Genomic DNA, 23,571 nt, shown 5'->3' with positions numbered 1-23,571 from the left:
GGTATATCAGAATTATTGTTAAATGGAACGTCAGAGTGAAAAACTCAGCTAGCATTTAAACAATACAGGTTCATGTATGGTCTCTCTATTGATGTATCCGGTGTGCACAGTTAACATTTATTGAACCATATATTTGTGTCCGATAATAAGTTAAAAACAAATCATAAACATGATCTTTGAAATTTTTGAGAAATAGGTAATGTTTTGTCATAATTAAGGAGCCTTTTTGTGAAAAAAAATATCTTCATGCAAATACAAGCTTTTGTCGATTGTCAAAGATGCAGATATACAGTAATGTAACGTAACGTTTACAGTCACTTGAATATAAGCTGAGAATCCCTTCTATGTCTGTCTGGTTTTGTTTTTGTATTATGTCCCCGTGCTATATCTTTATAAGGATTAGGATGACACAGGAATTTGTCATTGTATTAAAATAATTAAGTGTAGATAGAGTGGCATATTGGAAACAATATATAACCGAATAGAGAAAAACTAAAGAGAATGATCGACGAAAATAGAAACAAGTTATTGCAAAGAAGCGGATATAAAAAGACAGGTACATTAGGAAACAAATGTTTGCATGACAAAGTTGTTGCTCGCTTTGATATTTTTAGTTATACAAAATCACACATCGTGTTCCTAATTGATATTCACGTGCACTTTACTTGATGTCTGCATAGCGGCATGGTTATTGCTTAAAAATAAGTAAGTTTTCCATTTGTTATATCGTAGTGTTGCTGTGTTTCTTTATTAATGATTGTGTAAACTGTATAAAAAATCTCCATACCCGTTTAGTTATTGCCTATAGACATTTGATTATTGTTACATACGATATATAGAGAGAACCTTTCATTCATCTTAAAGAAAACGACACAAGGAACCCTGTAATACTAGCTACTCAATATGGTTGTATTGGAATACAGATTGACAACTAGGCATGGTCCGGGGTCATGTAATATTTTCCACATGACACTCATATTTCTTTCTACCATCATCATTTTATCCATTAAGTATTGCTGTAAACATCGATGTTTTTACACCCAAACAAAATGGGAGTAGTATATACCTTTAGAGCTTCTTCGTGGTATATATTTGTGAAGTATATACTATTTTTTGAGAGAACACTCACCAAACCAAAACGAACGATATACCATGCAGGCATTTAGTTTTCATAAGACACAAGATAAATAATCACTCTACTCTCAAAAACGTATATATGCATGCAGTTTCAAATATCAAGAACAATTAGCTGTCGATGTCTATAGGTCACTGTTTAGTCCGTTTACAAACTGTTTAGAGTAAGACATGCCACTTGTACATTCTTGGAAGCCTTCATGTACCACATTCGATGATGGGAACTCTTCGCTGATGGTGTTGACAACATAAGCTTATATGGTAATTCTGGTTATCTGTATACAATAATCATATTAACGAAACGCTATTTGTCTGCTTTTTCTGGTAGAGAGGACCCCTGGAACTCATCCTCAATGACACTTACATGTATAAGTCAAAAAAATTACAAGTAAACAAGTAAAGATTGTTTCAAGAACAACGAGGTTGGGACGAATTAATCTATATAAAATCGTCAACAGCTTTTAATTACGTAGTATTGTGAAAAGAAATCAAGACTTTAACAGATTTTATTTTTTCCCATGATTCAACAAATCGGGCTAAAACGTCACAACCCACTCTCGCAAGTCAAGCAAAAACGTTACAAATACTTGATTTCCTCCGTTATTAGAAGGAATTTAAATATAAAACTTTGTGATTGTGTTTTTCATGTAAAGACGAACATATTAAGATGATAAGTAAAAAATCTCGGAATTTTCCTTTAACAGATTGTTAAGGGGCTAACTGATGTCCGCCTCCGGGGCCAGAGTTTTCACTATGTTGAGAATAAATCGTGGCCTCTTTTGCTCTGTGGTCTAGTTGTTGTCTCTTTGCCACATTTCCCTTCTCCAATCTTTATTTTATTCTCATAACTATCAGTCTGGTAATTTTTTAACCGATTTATATTCATTACTGTATGAGACTTTACCTGCTTATGGGGTAATGAACGCCCACAAATATCAATTTTATGTTTGATCAAGCCACAATTTGGATGTGCCTGTTCCTTTGAAGGAGCCTGTAACTCACTGGTTGTCGTTGTTGTATGTCTGGTCATATTACTTTATTTTGTTGTTTTGTTTTAGTATACATCATATAGTTTCTGTTTTGAATTGTTTTCAGTTTATGTCATTCCAATGTCTATGTGGTTATTTATGGTATAAATTTTACTCATGTCTAAAGGCAGAAGAACAGCCATATTTTTGTGTAAAATATATGTACTATGTCCCTTGGTTTTTTATGGATACATTTTTAAGTTGAGTATTATGAAATCTGTAGTTTAGCAAGTGCAATTTCCGCAAACAAATACTATGCAGCCGTACAAAAATTCTTAAATAAACATATATTACAGACGAGTAAAGATATACGATTGAGGTACTTTCACTGATTGATTATTTTCTCAAAAGGAGAAGAATACAAATTATACATATCATTAGTTACCTTTATTTGAAACAGATATCATCTCTATAGAAGTTTTAAAGTCCTACTATTTAATTTTTTTGTTGTTATGTAACGATATTACTGTTTTTAATTACTCTTGGAGAAATTCTATTATAGACTAACACTATTGATAATTAAGACGGACGTGGCGTATTATGTACACTAGAATGGCAGGAAACGGTACCAAAAATAGGTGTCATGATTCAATGATTAATTTTGAATTTATTTCATTCACTTTTTTTATTCAAACTATCCGAATAAAGCAGTTTTCAGAATTAGTGTTTCCAAAATTTTTCTCAATGTCAGAATTTCTTTTATCATGAAGGTTAATTAAGCTCAGTAAATTTCTTCCCAATTTTTCACTAATACATGTTATTCAGAAATCAAATTCAAGTTTTTGTTTACTCAAGAGTGAGTAACCAGGCACTTACTTTTTCATTATTTGTTTGCTGTGCTTGCTTATGTGCAGTTTTAGTGTCAAATAAACTATGATCGATATTGTCCCAAAGGTAACGGAGACAGACTAATCTATCGTAATACGTTTGGAAACTGTTAAATTTCCTCCCAACACAAGCACCGAAAAAGGCATTTTGTATTTCAAGTTCCCTTGCGGTATAGTTTTGCAATAACCAAATCACCAATCGGATATATCCATCTTTGCAAGCGTCAAGCATTAATATCTTAATGTTTACTTCTTTAGACACATTGTTTTCTAAGAAAAAAGAAACAATGTCATAGGCTTTTTGTTTATGAGCAGTATTCAGAACTTTTTGCAAATCAAAGGAATCCTTACCACAGTGAAAAAGAATTAAATCAACGACTTCAACTCGATTTGTAGAATGTGCATGTTGAATAATTCCATGGTACAGAGGATATGGATTGCATGCCTCTATCAATGCAGTTGTCATATCAAAGTCCGACAATTCAAATTCATTGAATAGATATTTAACAAGATCGATGTAAGCTGAGCGACAACTAATTAACATAATTTGATTAATGTCATATAGATCTTGGTCAATATTGTCTAAAATCCATTCAATTATATAAAATGATTGATGTTGAAGTGCTGCATCTATAACCTTATTCAAATCATACAACTTTTGATCAAAGTGATTCCACAGATAAGCAATCAGACCAATTCGTTGATGTTTGTTATTTATGTTTCTGAAGTCACCGACACACGTCATAATCATTGCCAAATTCATATTCAGGGTTTTATAACTGCCTTTATCTAAAATACTTTTGACAATATCAGTATGTGCTAAACGACATAGCCCTTCCACAACTTTCTGCATATTAAAATGTCTATGATCACATTTTTCAAGCAGCAGTTTTATGATGCATTTGTTGTCATTCTCAATAGCATTCTGTATAGATTCAGCTATGCATAAAGACTCGTGATTTTGATTTTGTAATATAAATGAGACCAGTTTGATTTGTTTTGTTTGGAATGTATTTTCGGACGTTACTTCAGTTAAATTGTCATTTGTTGCCCTATTTTTCCCTTCCGCCGACACAATTTCGATTGTTGAATTTGTTCTGAATGATGACAACCATTTTAGGCACGATTTATAATCATTAACAGAAGTTTTAATATTAGAACGAATCCACTCTATAAGTTCTAGCTGTCCATTTTCACAACAAATTTGTAGCACTTGACTTATACTACCGTGTTCTGGTTTCATATGTTCAAGCAACCATTGTAGGATATGAAATCGTTTTACAATGCATGCTTTCTCAATTGCATTTTCAGCATTAAAAATTGTTTTGTCATCAACACAATTCCAAAGTTTAATGACCAATTTCAATCGTTTTTTATCTTCCTTTTCATCATTATTATGATTATATTCCACAATGGATATATAACTGAAACGACTAAATCCATTGTTACCACCACATGCTTTCAAAAATGCAGTAGTGAAGTTTAAGCAACTATGCTGTACAAAATCTAACATCCATTGTACCATGTTCATATTACAGTATTCGCATGCTTCGTTGAAAATTGCAGGCAAATCAAAACTACACGGACTCCATTTTTCAAAATACAGAATAACTACTTCGAAAAACCCGTTTTTGCTTGCTAATTTAATTGTTGATTTAATGTCTACCTTGGAAAGATCAAACTCATGAAAGAATATCTTCATGATCTTGACAATTTGCTTTTGATAGGAATCATCTAGGAAAGGAAATCTATCTTCTCCTAGCAAATAACGTATTGCACATGCTGCATCGTGTCTATTGACCTCGACCCTCCTAATCATCCAGGGAATCATATTATATATTCTATTTTTGCAGCATTCTATAAATAAGTTTGATAGCTCAGACTGAAGCATTACTGATTTATCCCAGAAAAAGTCTGCAATATATTCAAAGTTGTTCCTTATACTTAATTTTAAGACAATTTTTTTGTCTAAGTGCTGACTTGTTGTGAGCCATTTAAGGGATTCAAGTGGTGGTTGAGGATAAGTCTTTCTGGTAATCATTGATTCTACAAGTTCATTTATGTTGAAAGTAGGAAGCGTATATCTTGACAACAGCCTCTGCAAAACCGATAGATTTGAAAACAAAAACGCTCTCTCAATGCATTCATGCATACTGATGACTTCTCCGCCAAATTGATGGTAAGCAATCAAATCATCGTGCGAAATAGGAATACAATACTTGCAAGCAACTTTGATAGTTTTTTCAACCATATCTGCTTTTCCAAATGCACACAGAAGATATATAGACTTGGTTAATATTGTTTTACATAATGTCTTTTTATCAATATCAAAATCTCCTTCTAAAATTAAAGTTATATATTTCAAAGCAATGTCAAACAGTATTTCGTCTCCCCGTTTTCTCGCAAAATATAAAAGAAACTCGGCAGGTAGAAACGCCGATTTAGAAAAACGTTTATTTAATCTTGAAGTCGTGTCATCAAAACTGACCAAAGAATACATTCCACGTTCGGAAAAACACTCATTTTTTTCATTTACGAATGATTGTAGTATGGAATCAATGAGCAACTCGTTCTTCGATTTAATCAATACAGAATGCACGAGTCTCTGTATCAATTGAGCTGCTTTTTCATGTTTATGCTCTCTATGAATAAGATATGAAATTCTTTTGCCTAGAAGGTAAGTACATTCTTCAATTACAAGCAAAACTACCTCGCCTTCTTTCGATTTGTATTCTATTGTTCTTATCATCTCGCATATAAATTCAAAACTCGCAACTGGTATAATTTTGCTCATGTCTATTTGTCCAAAGGATACTAAAACACTTTCAAAAAGTAATTGATGTTCAAACATGGCAATATGTTGATGCTTTAGGAAAAATTTGCCTTGTAAAGTATGAATGGAATCAATTAAATCAAGTTTTGTAATCTTAATAGTGTCTCCATATATTGTATCAATTATGTCATTGACTTTTATGATGGCATCGGCAGGGGAAGTATCAAAACAGTTATCATTTAAAACTGTGAGAACTAACAAGCTGTATTGAATTTTAAACTTGTTATTCAGATGTCCCCGTCTTCTTATGTCATTTATTTCTTCTAGGGTGTGTTCGTCAGGTCTGCTGAAGAATGCGGTACCTAGACTAATATACTTTTTTTCATGAACAAACATTAGAACCGCTTGTGGGAACCCGATTACAAAATTAGACGAAGCAATATTATGGATATCAATGTTATTCAAAATGATGGCACCAGTTGTATCTGCAAATCCTTCATTTGTATATTTGAAGTCATCATTTGTTCTCATATAAGTGATCAAGAGCGTACGTTTCTGTTCTACACTCATTTGGAACGGATCAGTATTAAGGTCAATTACACAACGTTGGAAAAGTGGATGACTCGCAATAACTTTTTGACACTCTCGTTTCACTGTGTCTCTTGAAGACATAATAACTTTAATGTTACCTTTTTGGACAAACGCATTAACTTGGTTCAGGATTTTTTCATGGATTTCTTTGTCATAATTGGTGTTTGTCTTTCCAAATAAATCGTCAATGAAAACAATGGAGTTTTTATTACAATCGATAAATTCATCCCATTCACTGAGATTCTCTAATTTAATCATTTGATATTTAGGTTCTATTTCAGAGCAAAACATATTCATCAGTTCAAAACAATTTCTCGTTTTACCAATCCCGGCCATACCAGTTATCAGGACGACTCCTCTCGTTTTCAGCAATTCTAAACCGACATCCAATGTGTGAGTCGGAATGAATGTATTTTCTTTTTCCAATGCTTCCACCATAGCACACGTCTCCACTGCAAAAAAGATCATGATCATGGCAGGTTGCAAATATATATAAAAATGAACAAATAATCATGAATTAAGTGTTGTCAAACTATATGATTCCACTGCCGTAACCACAATCCCGTCATCTTTCTTCTGGTGGGACCGAAATGAAATGTGAAAACGAGTTATAGCAAACCACATATCAACAGAAATCCTATTATTTCGATTTAGTAAGGGTCATAAAACAAAAGAGCAAACGTGGCTATATTAACAACTCAAACCATACTTTGTGAACAGACTTGTCTGTGTAGTAGGAAAAGTTTTTTAAGGTCTGGCATCAACTATATATATGTAATACTTTTTGTGCTTCGTCTAACTTGCTGTCAGTGTAATATGCGAAATATCTGTTCGTTTTGGAATTTGATAATGTGCCAAAGCAATAAGAGATTTCTTTAACTGCCATTCCAATTTGTAATAATGTATAATATAACAAAATTGTTGACTTTACAACTGTTATGATAAAAGAACCACTGAGTTTGTCATCTCAAACTCACGGCTATAACAAAAGCATACTTATCAGTGAATAATGTTCCAACTTGATTTTCAAATTACACGAGCTTACATGTGCAATATATATATATATACGAGGAATACTTTTCAACAATATTTAATGCAATTACCATCGCAAATGAACTGAATATTAAAGCATAAAAAAACTTGTTTTGTCATATTTTTCCCACTGCCAACTTGTTGGATATGATAGAATAATGGTATGTTTTCTTAAAAATATTTTGTTTCTGGTTATTTAATGACACATCCACAATTTAAACAAAACAAATATGTACTCACCGTAACGTTTCTTTTTCTGATTTTCTGAAAGAGGATACAAGATGTGTTTCAGAGTAAATTAATTTTAAAATTGCTAATACATTCTTATCGTATGAAGCATGTATATAAATGTATTTAGTATTTTAAGGTTATTGTTGCTTTCATATTTTTTTCCATTAAAGCCTTTATACAGATGACTTGACTTAGTCAATAGTAATCTTCTAAGAAAAACAGTGTTGTGCAGCATGTTACTTATCAGCTAAAGGACATGACACATATAATGCATTATAGTCCTTGCCATTACCAATTGTTAGCTGTCCTGACGCGAAAACAATGCGGAATATATTAAACTTGTATTCAAACTTAAGTCAAAATAGAACTGAAAAATCATGGCAAGAACACGTCCATCCCCAGCTAAGAATGTTAGATAAAGGTCATAAGGATACAGATTCAATGAGGTCAAATTATCAACTTGTAGGTGAATGAGTCATCACCGGTATTTCGTATCGTATATTGACAAAATTGAACCAAACTGCCTGCTTCAAGCGAATTATTATTTCATTATAATATAGTTCCAATTCATCAATGAACGAACATAGACAAATCCAATTTTATATTATGTTCACATCTCAAAGCGAAGGCCAATTTAAGAGGTGATCTGTCATTTCATGAATACATGTATCTCAGTTAATGCATAATAGTATAGCATGTTGATACTTTACTAAATTCACAAACACGGAATGTTCACAAAGATAAAACTTGCACCCACAGAGTTATGAAGAAAATTTAATAAAATCGGTAATGAATAAATTTACTAATCTACATTGAAAACATGACGAATTGGTTGACTGATTTGATGTATCTTTGTCTCAACTTGTAGCGATATGTTTGCGTAGTCTGATTTTTAAAGATATCCGTCAACTCGTCTGCTGTGTTGTACTTACTATTTCGGCGTACCTATTTCGTTCCTTTTGTATTAAAAGCGATTCCTTTTTTGTTGTTGTCTACCTTGAGTTTTCTATCCCTTTTCAATATGTGAGATTTAAACATCGGTGAACAACTGTGGCCTTGTGTCGAATTTCGGCCCTCTTAAATGAAATAGTACAAGAGAATTGCTGATTCGAAATTATTAAAAAATATTAGTTTGCGATATTTGCTTTCCTGGTTTGATTGCTATAAATGTAATGATGTTAAGTGTGGTGTCATCTTGTTTGTTATGATATAAGTTTCCATATGCAGATTGATTTAAAATGTTTCAAACATTCAGCATAACTTTTTGTTTAAAATACCTTTGTTGTCATTTGTTAATTCCTCTTTCAGACAGTGTAGCTCTTCTCTTAGTCGTTCTACTTCTGCTTTTAAATTAGTTGTCATTTGTAAACCGGCAAGTTCTTCACATCGACTTTTAAACACTTGACCACCGAGTCTGTATATTGCCTTTGATAATCAGAATATATAAATGTCATTATATTTCTAATACTAATGGGACAAATCAGTATACCAATGTAAGTTTAATAATAAACTTTATTCCATATTTATAATTTTTTAGTAGGTTTTTCTATATGAATTGGAATTTGAATAAATAAGCATATTCACCTGCTGAAAAAGGATATTCACCGCGCAAAACGTCGCGTGCTTTTTCGTGTACAATTTTGGTAAAAAAAAACGTTTGATTTACAATTGCTTTTGGTAAATATTTTCTATTACATTCATTTCTTTCGGAATATGGAATAAAACATTTACTGTCTTTTGTTTCGTTAAATATGTGGTTTTATTGACTTTTGAAAAACTGATATTCACTTCTGCCGTTGGCCTCAGTGAATATCAGTTTTTCAAAAGTCAATAAAACCACACATTTACCTCATCAAAAGACAGTAATTGTATACCATCTTTTAAAACTAGCTTTTCATAAGATAAGTCGTACAACTTATGTGATTTTAAAATTAAAATCCTATATAAAGTGTTACATGCTCCACTGGACCTACGCCAATACATAAGTGACTTCATAGTATGTTTGTTGATTTGTTTCTATATACTATAATATGTTAAGGCTGTATCTAAGTAGTCAAACCTGCAGTGGATCTTGTTTACGAAAAAAGTTGTTTTATTTCGCTTGACACTTTATTCGTGCATAAAGCCTCCCACAATAATCACGAAATAAAAGTACTTTCACAGTGCATACAAATTTGAAATATGAATTTTTACTGAAAATTTGAACGAAAAATAAATTATAATTGATTTTACCATTACTGTTTTCATTATAAAACTAATTCTTGTCACAAACTCATGTATGTATTCAAAGGCCGGAGAGAAAACAACTAGTGCAAGGCGTAATGAAAATCCGAAAACTGCACAACACCTGAACCAAGAAAAGTCTGAAATAGAGTTATGCCTCCTTTGCTGATCATCTGTTGGGCAATTTGACAAGATTTTAAATACCATCCCTGTTGAACGTAAACGCAGAAGTTAAAGCAATTCGAAAACACCGAACATAAAAAGTGTTTATAATTAATTTCCATCCATCGAAACTTGCGTAGAAATCAAAATTTAGATAACTTTTTTTAGTTACTGATCAGATGAGAAAAATGCATGCAAACAAGAACATAAGGTTTAATTGCAAATCAGAATTCTTCACACGCGACCAAAATGACATGGACGTTAACGTACACAAAAATTACACGGAAGTTAACGTAAATTTACCATAATTACCTCTGTTATGTCCTTCCAACTGGTTTTGTAACCTCTGTTTTCTACCTCATCGCTACTAGAATGTACTAATTTGTTTCTGTAATGCTTAAGCCTTGCAAAATCAGCTGCAGTGGAAATTTCAATGTGTGGTGGCAGATGATCAAATCCATTAATTGGTTCTTTACAGTTGGACAAATGTCTCAAAATAAAGACCATTAATGTAATGTCATATGACTTTGACGAAGTGAAATCTGAAAAAAAGTATAATCAGTTGTTTATCAAATCTACCTCTTATTATTGGTATTGTAACCATGTCATTACATTAATCTTTTGAATATCATTAATTCCTCATAACATGAGTACACATAATCTTGTTACTGTATAATCATGATAATAATTAATACGTTGCTGTGGGTTTTGAAAGCCAAATCCTTTTTTTTTGGATCACAGAGTTTTATTGCAGATTATATATTATGGTAGATGTAAAGAATGATTTCAGGCGGTACCTTATACTACAGTGAGATAACTCTGTAATATCAGCTGAACGTTTTAATTACGTTAAGTTGTTCAGGGAATAATAGAGATTTCCAATAAAATGACATACGTACCTAACTCGACGTACGCACGTAATGGGACCGGTTATTGCTAACCAATTAATTTTGTAAAATGCGTTACTCAAGTTTTAACTAAGTATTCATAAACAAGGAAACACTTTCATAATAAATTTAATCAATATCAAATATTTCTAAGATGATGAAAAACGAAAGAAATCATGATTTTTATATTTCACGTGATTCTTGAGATTCCCGCCTAAACTTCACTGTCATTAGACCACGTATATATACGTATCTTTACCTATCATACGATTCATTGGAGTTGTCTTTCATGGTTTTGACAATGACTTTGATTTTCAGATATAATTGCAAAATTTAATGAACTTATTATTTGATATTTGTATTGATTTTGTGTGTCGTTATCAGATGGATTCTTCTTTTCGATTTTTAATGTTTTATAATATTTAATTTCTTATTTATCGATCGAAAGGGGGGAGTACGCCCTCTACCCCTGTATCCTCAGATGCAAGTTTAGGTATACGTAAACAAAAACCTCGCCCCATAATTTGGTATAGTTAAAGACGAAAAAGTACTTTTGAAAAATATATCATTGATATGAATTTCTGCCCACATCAAATTATCTTCAATTAAATTATAGAAAAATATTATTTTGTTTTACAAGTCGAGTACACCTTTTACATTCGGGTGTGTTGGAATTTACTTTAAACGTTAAATCTTTTTAAAACAACAAAAAGGCAACCTTCTCGCTTCGGAATTCGTTATTTTAATATTTGTATGCTAAATTTCGTCTTGGTAGTTTTTAAAATTAATAATGTGAGTAGAACTAAGATATGGGTCAAGTGAAATGACAAGAAATGATGGGTGTGTTTGATTACAAGTTGGTAATGTACTTGTTCCATTATAGTATTTATGTTAATAAAATCATTCAAAGTTTAATGACAAAATATTTAAAGAGTAAAAAAATTAGTTGTGGTTGATTTTTACTGAAGGCATATTCCAGCAACAATGCGTGTTCAAAGAGCAAAACATGCATGCAGTGTATGCTCCCCTCCATCATGCTTCAATGCAGTAGGACGAAATACGTTGAGTTAGGTCGATTATGTCGAGTAAAGTCATTTTATTGGAAATCTCTAATAATTAAGCTTTTCCACGATCAACATTGGAGTTTGTCAAACTGATAATTAACCAGTGTATTTTTATGATAAAATGGTTGGTTCAATTTTTTTGAAATTTTTATATATTTGTCAAAGGGTCAAAGTAAATACTTCGTTAAATTTTTATGAAAATTAAATGAACCAATTTAATTTTAGTGCAGGTGTTGGGTACCACCTTAAAGATATGTCGGGCGTCTTTTATATTTACTTACCAGGAGGAAGAGGAAAAAGTATATCTATCTGCGACTGTGCAAGTATTCTTTTGTTGTACGACTTACAAATATCACTTTTTGCTATACTTAACGTTGTAATTAATGATTTCGGAGGGAAAATGAGGTCAAATTGAACCCTGGCTGCATCCGATCCAATACTATTTACCAAATAAAATAAACGTATGAGATTTTGTTTTTCCTCATTCATTGTGAATATTTATCTCCCTTTAGCTTTCACAAGAATATATTTTTCATAACTGCCGGATGTGCCTGAAATGTAAATAAACAACATGGAAAAAATACGGTCATTCAATTGAATCGATAAAGATTTGAACAACTTTAATTACTTTATAACTTATATCACTTCAAAGCAACGGAAATACATCAATTATTGTCTTAAACAATATATTTTTGGCAAAACTTTTCAACGGAGTTATGTTATAAATCGTTTCAGTATTAATTCACAGAAAAACAATATGATGCCAAACTGAGGGACTTGATATAATCAACAAGCAGCGATATCAATACAATGCTAGAAAACGCTCTTGAAAGGTTTTGTTTCGAAAGTGCTTGCACGATTTGCCTTCCCCCAATAACGCGCACACCCATATATAAAAGATAATGCTAATAATAATTAACTTCTCACTCATATGAAGAGCTATTTGATTTAAAGAGATTTAGCATGACAAATATATTTAAAATTGTTTAGGCCACACCAGTTTTATTTGTTGTTCTACGGATTTTTGGACTTCATAATTTGGGGCGAGCGAGCGATTTAATGATTTTTTATAAAAAACGTATTTAATTTGCAATTTTTTTAGGCGAAGCTTGAAAAGTAAACATAAAATAGTAGGTGTTGACAATATTAAAACTTGATTAGTCACTTGTACTTTGGCATTTCTTGAATTTCTGAAATATTTTTTCTGTTCACCAAGAAATAGTTAAATCTGGTCTATGTATGTGTGACTGACAATGAGACAATTCTCCATCCAAGTCATAATCAGTTTGGGGACAGCCCCTTAATGTTATAAATATTCCTTTAACATGTTTTATGATGGATCAATATAAGTTATCATATACTTGTTTGTACAAAAGGGCTCATTTTTTCTCAAAGTACTATACATCTATCTGGTATTTAATGGTCAAAACATGTCCAAGAATTTTTGTAATATTCCTGAACTTTAACCCTGTTAACACATTTACTTTAACAGTTTAATGCTATTCAAAATAAGTGGACCCCTCTTTTAGAAAAGTTGTTTAAAATATGATGTAGCTCTCCTCTTTTCGAGTACAAAATTCTAAGATTTCAAAGGTTTTGTATAGAAGAACTATACAAATCCTGGGTATTTCTATTTTCTTTTCTATATCAGTAAAATGACCCTTGTCTGAGGGAGGGTTGTTCAAAACCTGATAATAACAAACACAGGTCAAAGTACGTCCTTTTACACGGCTTTGATACAGACCAAACAGCAAGCTAAAAAGGACCCTAAAATTATTAGCGTACATAATTCGAACAGGAAAACCAACGATCTATTTTATATATCTGAACGGAAAAATACCAATGAACAACATCAACAAACGAAAACTGCTGAACGACAGGCCCCTGAATCCATCAGAACAGGTGCATAAACATGCAGCGGCTATGGATAGTTTTGTTTCGCCAGCATACAATATAATTGCAGTTGAAGGCAAATCCTTCAAAAGTTCTTTGTACTTTATTCTAACAACAACCAATTTTTTGTTCTTCACAGGTATTTCCGCTGTTATAAATTTATATCGGAGCACTGCCACTTTGGATAAATAGGTTTCATGCTAAAACAAATATTCTCACAGATATTTACACAGTGTGGTGGGGTGCTTTTAAGTTTAAAATGTTATATAAAGGTTAGACTGTGATTTTAAGAACAAATGTTGATATCTTTTTATAATATTTACAACCAAAAAACGGTGCGGGAAATGGACATGATTACATTTCCGGATGCGGGAAGCGGGAATATATAAAAAAAAAAATGCTGTTTTGAAAAAATAGGTGCGGGCGGGTCCGTCGAACAAGGAATCAAATTGGTGTGGCCTTAGGGTAACATAAAGACGTTTGCACTTTAGATGATAAATAATTAATTGATATAACAGCGGAAAATTTAATTGCAAACCCTTGTTATGACTGTACAAAAAGAACAAGTGCTGCTGCTGATGATACTCTCGCAGATTTACAACTAGACAAACACATAATTCCTTTAAGCTATTATGAACTGCATCCCATACATTGATTTTCTTTTAATTAATTGCTTTAATGAAATATGAAAATATATCATGAACACAAAAAGATAAATTTTCTCACAAAGGGCCACGAAAAAAAAAATCCAACTTTTGTCTCAATGGCATCAACTTTATACTTGCCAGACCCACATGTCAATGACACTGTAATCAGCATGATATATTCAAATTATCAGTTGTATGATATTTAAATTTGTATTACAAAATCAGATTATATTCACATGTATTATCATATATTTACGACAAACATTGAGATTCGATCGAAAAATATTCAAGTTATCTAATAATGAAACATATAGTTATTTTACTACTTACTAATGTCCATTAAATGTACGTGATTCATTGATGCTGTTTACTGTTTTTCAAAATGTTGTTTGTAACTTTAGTATATTGTTTGCATATTCAAATATATTACCGACTTCGATTTGCGAACATTACAAAATGAAATGGTTTGAACTCTTTGATAACCTCAAATATTACGGCAGAAATTAGCAGTTTTAACGAAAATAGACGCACACTTGTTTTAAATGCCTACGTGTCGTAGGTAACACCCACTTAAATATGCTAAAAAAAAGATCTGTTAGCTGACAAACTTGTCGTTTATATTCAATATCCGGCGCAGAGATCATATCTGATCCATTATATACTACGTAAACCACACTCAAAAGTAAGTGAGTTATAGCAAAGTACATGGAACGGATATGGACAATGTGCCGGAGATTTGTTTATATTTAAAAAAAAACTACCACAAGGACAGAATTAATGGTAGGTTCCAAAATATACAGAGAGTGATGGAAAATACTGTAGTTCAGATTGTAATAAGTCAGGGTTTGTCTATGGTGTGTAGATAGTTTTATAAAAGCAAAATATGCTTGCATTCATGGAGATTCGTGTACCAATATCAACACATTGTTGCATATTATAATTAGAAGTAAGAATGTTAATTATAATATATTATCAAAATTTAAATAAGGTAAACAGTTATTCAGCACTTACAACAAAATAAATGTGAAATATCCTTATACATTCCCGACTATCTCTTTTCATGCTTTGTTAAATAGAAATTGTATTAATGATTTACAGCTTCATTTTGGATAATAAAAACGAAAAAAGTTAAACGGATCAATTAATGTAAGTATTACTTGGCAGGATGCCTTGCAATCATCAATATTGATAATTTCCCATCAGCTGTACAAATATCCTGGGTCAGACGATAAAGAACAATACACTTTGCAAACTGGGTAGTTGTTCCCCTTTTCTTTTAAGATACATTTGAAGAAAACTTTTCCTTATTTAACATGAACCCAGGTAGCATAAAAGAACTTTCAAAACTTAGTTAATCACTTCCTCTTTTTTACCTCGAAATAGTTTTAAAAAGTTTATTTCAAATAAAAAATTAAATCAAACAAGATAATTATTACAATTTTGTAAATATAAAACAACAATACATTTGAGGCAATGTGCATTGGATAACACATGGAAAACTAATGCAAATCAAATTCATAATAGCATACATTCATGTAACATGTGTAACATTGAAGGAGAAACACCGATTGGTTTTTTAAAATAAAAAAACCAATTCAAATTAGATGTGTTAAGCTATTTATAGAAAGTTTTGAACTTTATATTTTAATAGCTTTTGTTACAATTAAACAAATTAAAATTATTCAGATGGAAAAAGTAAAATCCCAAAAAAAAACGGAACTCCATGGAAAATGCATAACGGAGAGTACCTAGTCAAATGATAAAAAAAATCAAATAATAATAAAACACATCAAACGAAAAGACAACAACTGTCATATTCTTTCACTATATTCTTCCTTGTAAACAGCTATTGTGCATATGGAAATTGAAAAGTGATGACCAGTGTCATATTTACAACCAACTAGAAGCTTACGAACGTTCTTTAAATATGCAAATACTTTCAGAAGTATCAAATTACTTCTTGATGAAAATAAATTGAACACAGATACATGTAATTCAAATACATTCAAAAATATAAAACCTTGTTACAAAATATATGATAAAATCTACTATGACATTAATCTTAATACAACACTAGCAATATCACCAAAACACGCATTTAGAAATACTTAGTTGAGATCTCCCTACTCTCAAGATTAATTAATGTTTTTGTTTAATCATTGTGATCATCTCACTTTCACGTGGAATACTTTGATCAAGGTTAAGTTCAATGATTAAGATATAAACACTACCGAACAATAAATGTAGGACAATTTATATAATCATGTAACATAATAAAGACTTTCAAAATTAGATTAAAACCAGTGTGTGTATAACTAACGATATTTAATAGATTTAACTGTATTATATAAGAGCAGCGAAAGATACCAAAGGAACAGTCAAACTCATAGATCGAAACAAATGGCTTCTCAATAAAGAACTTCTTTTTAAAATTGAATGAGATTAAAATGGACGCCCTTTTCACAATACTTTTAGAAACATAGCTTGAGATATATATCCTTTATTATTGGAATTTTAATTTTTATCCTTAAACAGATCATACTTGTATTCAACATTCAGTTATATATTTAATACCAGTATCTAAAGTCTAAATTGCGCTTTGCTGTTTTCATCCTCTATGGAGAGTTAATGGCACAATCTAATATTTGAAATACAATTGATTCTTAACTAGGCTCTTATTTGTTGTTTTTTTAGTTATCTGTGATCACTGGATCACCTCTCTAGTTTTCAAAAGGTTACTACATGTGAGTTGTTTGTACTTTTTGTGGACCAATTACTAGTATCTTATTAAGATACCTTATCTTTTCAAATTTAAATCTATAACCGACTTTAATATGAAACTTTTCATATTGAATTGTTCTTGAGCTCAAAGATAACCTTAAAGATATCGCTCAAAATTATCGTCATTTTAACTAAAATAGGCACACTTGTTCTAAATGATTATGATTTTTAGGTAACATCCAAATAGACGACGTTCAAATATGAAATTATTATCTCAGTAAAAACTTTACGTAAGCAAAGTTTAATTCATGTATACTACATGTATTAATGCTAACGAGACAGGTGTCCATCTAATCACAATTTATAAAAGTAAACCATTATAGGTCAACATACAGTCTTCAAATCTGAGCCATGACTCTAAATAGTAAGAAGGTCCTCAAAAATGACTAGTGTTAAACAATTAAAACTGTTAACGGTCTTATAATCTAAATGAAAAGCAAGAAACGAGAAACACATATGAACCACAACAACAAATGACAACCATTGAACATCAGGTTCCTGACAGGTGCAACCAATAGCAGCGGATTTAAACGTTTTGATAGGTGCAAACCTTTATCCTTATCTCTATAGCTTTCTGTTCGGTGTAAGTCATTTTTAGTCGTGAATAGAAAAGTATATGTATACAACTTTTTTTTATTTTACTTTGGAGGTTTGATTATTCTTTTTATAACATTGTAGTGTAAAAGATTTTTGTCTTAACCCTATTACAAATCCCTGTTTTTGCAATCAGGATGTCGGGGCCAAATTGCCCAAACCAATCTTAACATAAATTTAAGCAATCAGTTTGCTTTATGATATGAAGAAAAAGGAGGACAAAAATGGGAAAGGTGTAAATTTCTCAACTTAAAGTCAGAAAACAACCGAAAGCCACCTACGGTCTTCAACACAGCAATAAAATCTTGAGGAGGTCTTGATTGTTTTTAATCTTTCATATTGTTTTTGTTTCCTTAATACCTTATTGAGACTTCCTGTAATCATGGTAAATGTTGGTTAGGTATATGTAAAGTTAAATGTCCATGTGAATTAACCACTGGTATTCAACTTATACAAAAGTGACGTATATGTTTTTCACTATGTGGACTTCTAAACAAATGTCTTTTTACTCTTAACACAATAACTGCTCCAACAGATATTTTAGGATAAAGGATTGAAATTAATGACAGACGTTATGTTAAAAATCACCAAATGTTGATCAATACTATACATGTGTTGGTTTCTCTACTCACTAGCGCTTACTTTGGTCTTTAGATACAAGTATTGTCGTCCGACATTTAATATTTTCTTACTGTGTCCTAATTATGATATTTTTTATGACTAGCCGGGTGACTACATTTAAAAATATATGCTTGTAATCAACTGTATATTCAAGGTGGGATCCAGGATAAATAATTTATAAAACATGTAACAGGTACAAATAGAGTACAAGGGATGTAATATTGCAACATTGAGTTCAGTGTTAAATTTAATCGTTCTTTTTCAAAACAGGTAATACACTATTAACAACATAATAGTATATTATATGTTATTCAGGTCTCAGACAGGGTATATACTGTGACATTCCCGGCTTAGAGTTTATATCCCCTGAGCCGAAGGCGAAGGGGATATAAGCCCTAAGCCGGGAATGTCACAGTATATACCATATCTGAGACCTGAATTACACATATATTACGGATTATCCCTGACTTAATGTTATTTTCCAGTGCGGGTATTTGTTGACAACACATATATAAAAGTTGAAAAACCCAACCTGATATGTTCGGCATACGTGAAGGATTTTCTAATTTGCTGTGAACATAATGATCGTTTCGGTTATAATTTATAATAACACTTTTAACATTAAATTTAAGTATTAAAAGCGTTAATTGCGTGATTTTGTATCGAAAATGTATTATTGACTGTAGCACGTCATTATTTTTCCTCTGTGAGCCTCTGACAGTCTGATAGCTTTTGACTACGTCACATAGTAACCGGTGTTAAGATGACGTTTTTGAGGTTCCAATTGGGGATAAAATTGTCGTATATACCCCGGCAGTTTCCTGAATATGTACTGACATATCTGTGTTGTTATCCAATCACAAACCTCGACACATTTGTAATCCGTAATATAAATACATGTAACTAGGTAATAATACTTAATTGCCATGGAAATATAAATCCGTTAAAAAAAATAATGTTTTGTTTAATGACGTCATTTGGCGAAATTCATTTTTTGTTACAAAATAAACATAAAACGATTATTTTAAAAAACAGAATTTTCAACTTATGATGCCATCTTCTCATTGAAAGGTAAAGACAATGTATGCTATCAATTTCTTTTTTAAAATTATACAGTTTCTTCATTTATTTGTAAAGCAAAGTTCTGCCCCACAAGAAACCGTTAAAATGTATACATTATCAATTGATTTACCATAGACAGTTTGTGTAAAGTTTGTGTAAAGTGAAATTAAAAAACTGTGACAACTTTTAAATTAATCCGAAAGGTTCAAAATTTACAGTGTGTTGTTTTTTTTTAAATTTTTTACATTTTTTGAGATGTCAAAAAAATACTTTATTTAACAAACAAAAAAAAACAATAATTCAACCCATTAGTTACAACATAAACATAATTTGATTATCATATTGAATATTTTATAAAAATAATTTGCACCCTATGATCGTTTACACAGAATTTAGTCTCTTTCCGATAGGCATTGATTTTTATTATCCTATGTGCATACATTGCAAATAAAAGCTTTTTGAAACAGTGTATCTTATTTTGTTTTATCTTTTATAATATTTGATAAATTTTATTCCAAAGTTGTTTTTCGTTTCTATTTTTCGCTAGTATATTAAAATCGTTATCTTATTAATAAAATGCATCAAAATCAAAAAGATAATATATGGAATGTCTGGGGTTTTTTTTTGCTCACACTTTGTTGTCAATATAATGGAATTTGATGTGAGAATCATATAAGTAAGGGATTTAGCTAGCTGTAAAACATGGTGTAATACTCTCTACAGTACAGATCCACAAAATCTTATCAACATTTGTTTTTCATATTTAATTAAATAGTCTTTTGAAAAATCTCATTGCTAATTTATTTGATATAATTCATTTAAAGCCTTTTTTGTAACGAAAAAGGAAAGTATGCTACTGTCCTTAGTCAGGAATTTGTTGTACAGTTGTTGTCGTTTGTTTATGTAATTTATACGTGTTTCTCGTTTCTCGTTTTTTATATAGATTAGACCGTTTTATCGTTTGAATGGTTTTACACTAGTAATTTTGGGACCGTTTAAAACTTGTTGTTCGCTGTGAGCCAATGCTCCGTGTTGAAGGCCGTAGTTTGACCTATAATAGTTTACTTTTATAAGTTGTGTTTTTGGATGGAGAGTTGTCTAATTGGCACTCACACCAAATCTTCCTATATCTTGATACACTAACTGAAAATGATTGAACCTTAAATTTTCTCCTAGACAACAAAAATATACATTTCGACGTGTAAGTGTTTCGACAACTAATAGGCATTCATATGGGGACTAAATGTGCCCCTTTAATCGCAGATATATTCCTGTATTGCTATAAATCTCAGTTTTTGACTTAACTCAGTAAATATGGTAAAGACACGTCATTGTTATATTTGGTTGATAGGAGCGACAATACCTACCGTTATTTGGCCGATATTATTTCGTTATAAAATTTAGAGTTCTCTAAATATATTACCGCAATTTACACAAATCAAGTTACTTTTACTAAATCTAACATGAACAGCAATAGTTGCCCTTTTTAAGATCAAGACATTTCAATTTCAAAGGGAAACTCCATACTAAAATTCACGAAAAAGAGAGGATTTTGTATTACCTAGTGTTATTTTTTTATTTTGAAGACGGCAAGGTTCTTTTGACTCCATTATACGGTGTTAATATATCTTAACTCGTTCGTTGTCCCGTATGTGTAGTGATGTCATAGTTTTTAGCGAACGTAATAATTGCATTAGTAGTGACATATTAAGTGAGGAATTTCGTTACCATACATTACTTAAACTTTAACTAAATTCTTCCATAGATACAATTATTTGACTAGTAAATTTGGTTCTGCCTGTATAACACTTTTTAAAAACGGTATTTCAAATCCTCAATTTAACGGTAATATTGTACTTAAAGCGCAGAAACCAGTATGTGATCCGTGTAAACTCATCAAACCTTTAAAAAACTTATAAGTAAAGGTTATCTTACCGATGTTGTAATTAGATCTTTGAACATAGTGTTCATTGGCACTAATATCGAAATTGTCAGCAGCAAATAAAACATAACTTGATTTGTATTCTTTTCATACGGTGTGTATAAAAACACACCCACGTTTATGTTTATCTATATACAGGTTAACTCTAACTATCCTATTTCCTGTCAATACATTTATTTTTGCGTTGCAAAAGTCTTTCTTCTTTGACTGTCCATGACGTTTAAATCCTAAATCCCTGGGATATGGTTAAGTTTATTCTAGTCTATGATGCATGATTTGTTTCAATTATTATTTAATTTTGCTTTTAAGTAGCTGTCAGTAATTTGATATGTTGGTACTATTTGATATGCATGTTTTGTTATTTAATGTTCACTTAGAAGATAACTGTATTTTATTTTAAGCTACGACGGCATCAGTTGGGGATTTGATGGTCGCACATTAAGTTTACTGGCGACGCGTTAGTGGAGACAGTAAACGGGTATTTGCGACCATCAAACCCCCAATTGATGCCGTCGGAGCTTAAAATACAATATAGTTACATGTATCTCCATTCTAATGAAACTAACAGAAAATAACGTTAAAACATGTATTTAAAATCTGTCATATGCCGTCTGCGCTTGCGGGTACGTCCCATAGCATCAATTGTCAATTGATGCCATGTAAATAAGTGATGTTATCCAATCAAAATGAACGTTACAAACATTGTTACATTAGAATTATTTATATCATCTGGTTTATAAGCTTTGATAATTGTTTGGAATAACTATAATTTTTCACTTCTTCGTTCTATGAACATCAGTGTTTGTATGTACTTATAAATTCGTCCGTTATTCGAAAAAAAAACTACAGAGCTACGAAGGTATAATTAAATTCATGCACACTGGGGATAAATGAAGATGTGTCACTAACGCATTTACAATGTTCAATATTTACACGGAAGTTCTCAAGAACAATTCCTACCCCTTTAACCAGTGAGTGTTAAGACACTGGGCAGAATATGTTATTATAGTTGAGGAAGCCGGAGTTCTCTGAGAGAACCATCGGACTGCTCGGCGGGAACAGACAATTCGAAGAGATATAAGCAGATTGATTATCAGGTCAATGTCGGGGACAACTTTCCCAAACATTGGTTCCAAAGTGTGTGAGAGGTTTTAAATCACTCTTTTGATGTACTGGTATTTTACCTATTACATGTATGTCTTTTTGTTTTGTTGACACATCGTTGTCAATAAAATTAACGGTACCAATTTTCTTGCATCAGATGCGCATTTCGACAATAAATGTCTATTCAGTGATGCTCGTGTCCAGAATGTTTTAAATCCAAAGCTAAAATGAAAGATGAAGAGCTATAATCCTAAAGGTCCAAAAAGTATAGCCAAATCCGTGAAAGGAATCAGATCTTTCCATGAGGGAGATACATTCCTAAATTTATAATAATTTCTAATATTTTGTGCAGCAAATTTTAATAACACAAAAAATCCGTATTTTCATGCCAGTACCGAGTACTTGCTACTGGGCTGGTGATACCCGCGGGGACTAATAGTCCACCAGCAGAGGCATCGACCCAGTGGTAGTAATAAATTAACGGTACCAATTTTCTCGCACCAAATGCGCATTTCGACAATACATTTCTTTTCAGTGATGCTCGTGGCTAAAATATATGAAATCCAAAGCTTATATAAAAGATGGAGAGCTATATCCCAAAAGGTCCAAAAAGTATAGCCAAATCCGTGAAAGACATCAGAGCTTTGCATGAGGGAGATACATTCCTTAATTTATAATAATTTATAATATTTTGTAACAGCAAATTTTAATAACACAAAAAATCCGTATAATATGTATAATGAAATTTGATGAGACTGTCATACAAGTGAGAGGTTTATTTTTGTCATTTCACTTTTTGGTAAGTTTAACCAAAACAGAAATAAAACTTTGAAATGTTGTACAATGATCAAATGCAATTCACTTAAAATACATTAAAAATTGACTATTCAGAAATGTCAATTGAGCTTGTCATTCAGTAAAACGTGGTCAAGTTGCATATTTCATACTGTTCAAAATTACAATATCCAAAAAGTT

The 23,571-nt window shown here is 31.5% G+C and overlaps 1 protein-coding gene across 1 annotated transcript; it reads right to left on the bottom strand.

Moving 5' to 3' along the window:
* Positions 1 to 2,816: 2,816 nt before the first annotated feature.
* Positions 2,817 to 9,034, bottom strand: LOC134727068 (uncharacterized). Its single transcript, XM_063591453.1, has 3 exons — positions 8,894 to 9,034; positions 7,626 to 7,649; positions 2,817 to 6,805 (listed from the first exon to the last, which is right to left on the bottom strand). Exons 1-3 carry the CDS (start codon positions 8,976 to 8,978, stop codon positions 2,949 to 2,951), a joined length of 3,966 nt encoding a protein of 1,321 aa, XP_063447523.1. The 5' UTR covers positions 8,979 to 9,034; the 3' UTR covers positions 2,817 to 2,948.
* Between the last annotated feature and the right edge of the window lie 14,537 nt (positions 9,035 to 23,571).

This window comes from Mytilus trossulus, chromosome 7 (genome assembly GCF_036588685.1).
Source record: "Mytilus trossulus isolate FHL-02 chromosome 7, PNRI_Mtr1.1.1.hap1, whole genome shotgun sequence".
Classification (NCBI taxonomy): domain Eukaryota; kingdom Metazoa; phylum Mollusca; class Bivalvia; order Mytilida; family Mytilidae; genus Mytilus; species Mytilus trossulus.
The sequence above is the reverse complement of the archived record's forward strand: the minus strand, read 5'-3'. Positions and strand labels throughout refer to the sequence as shown.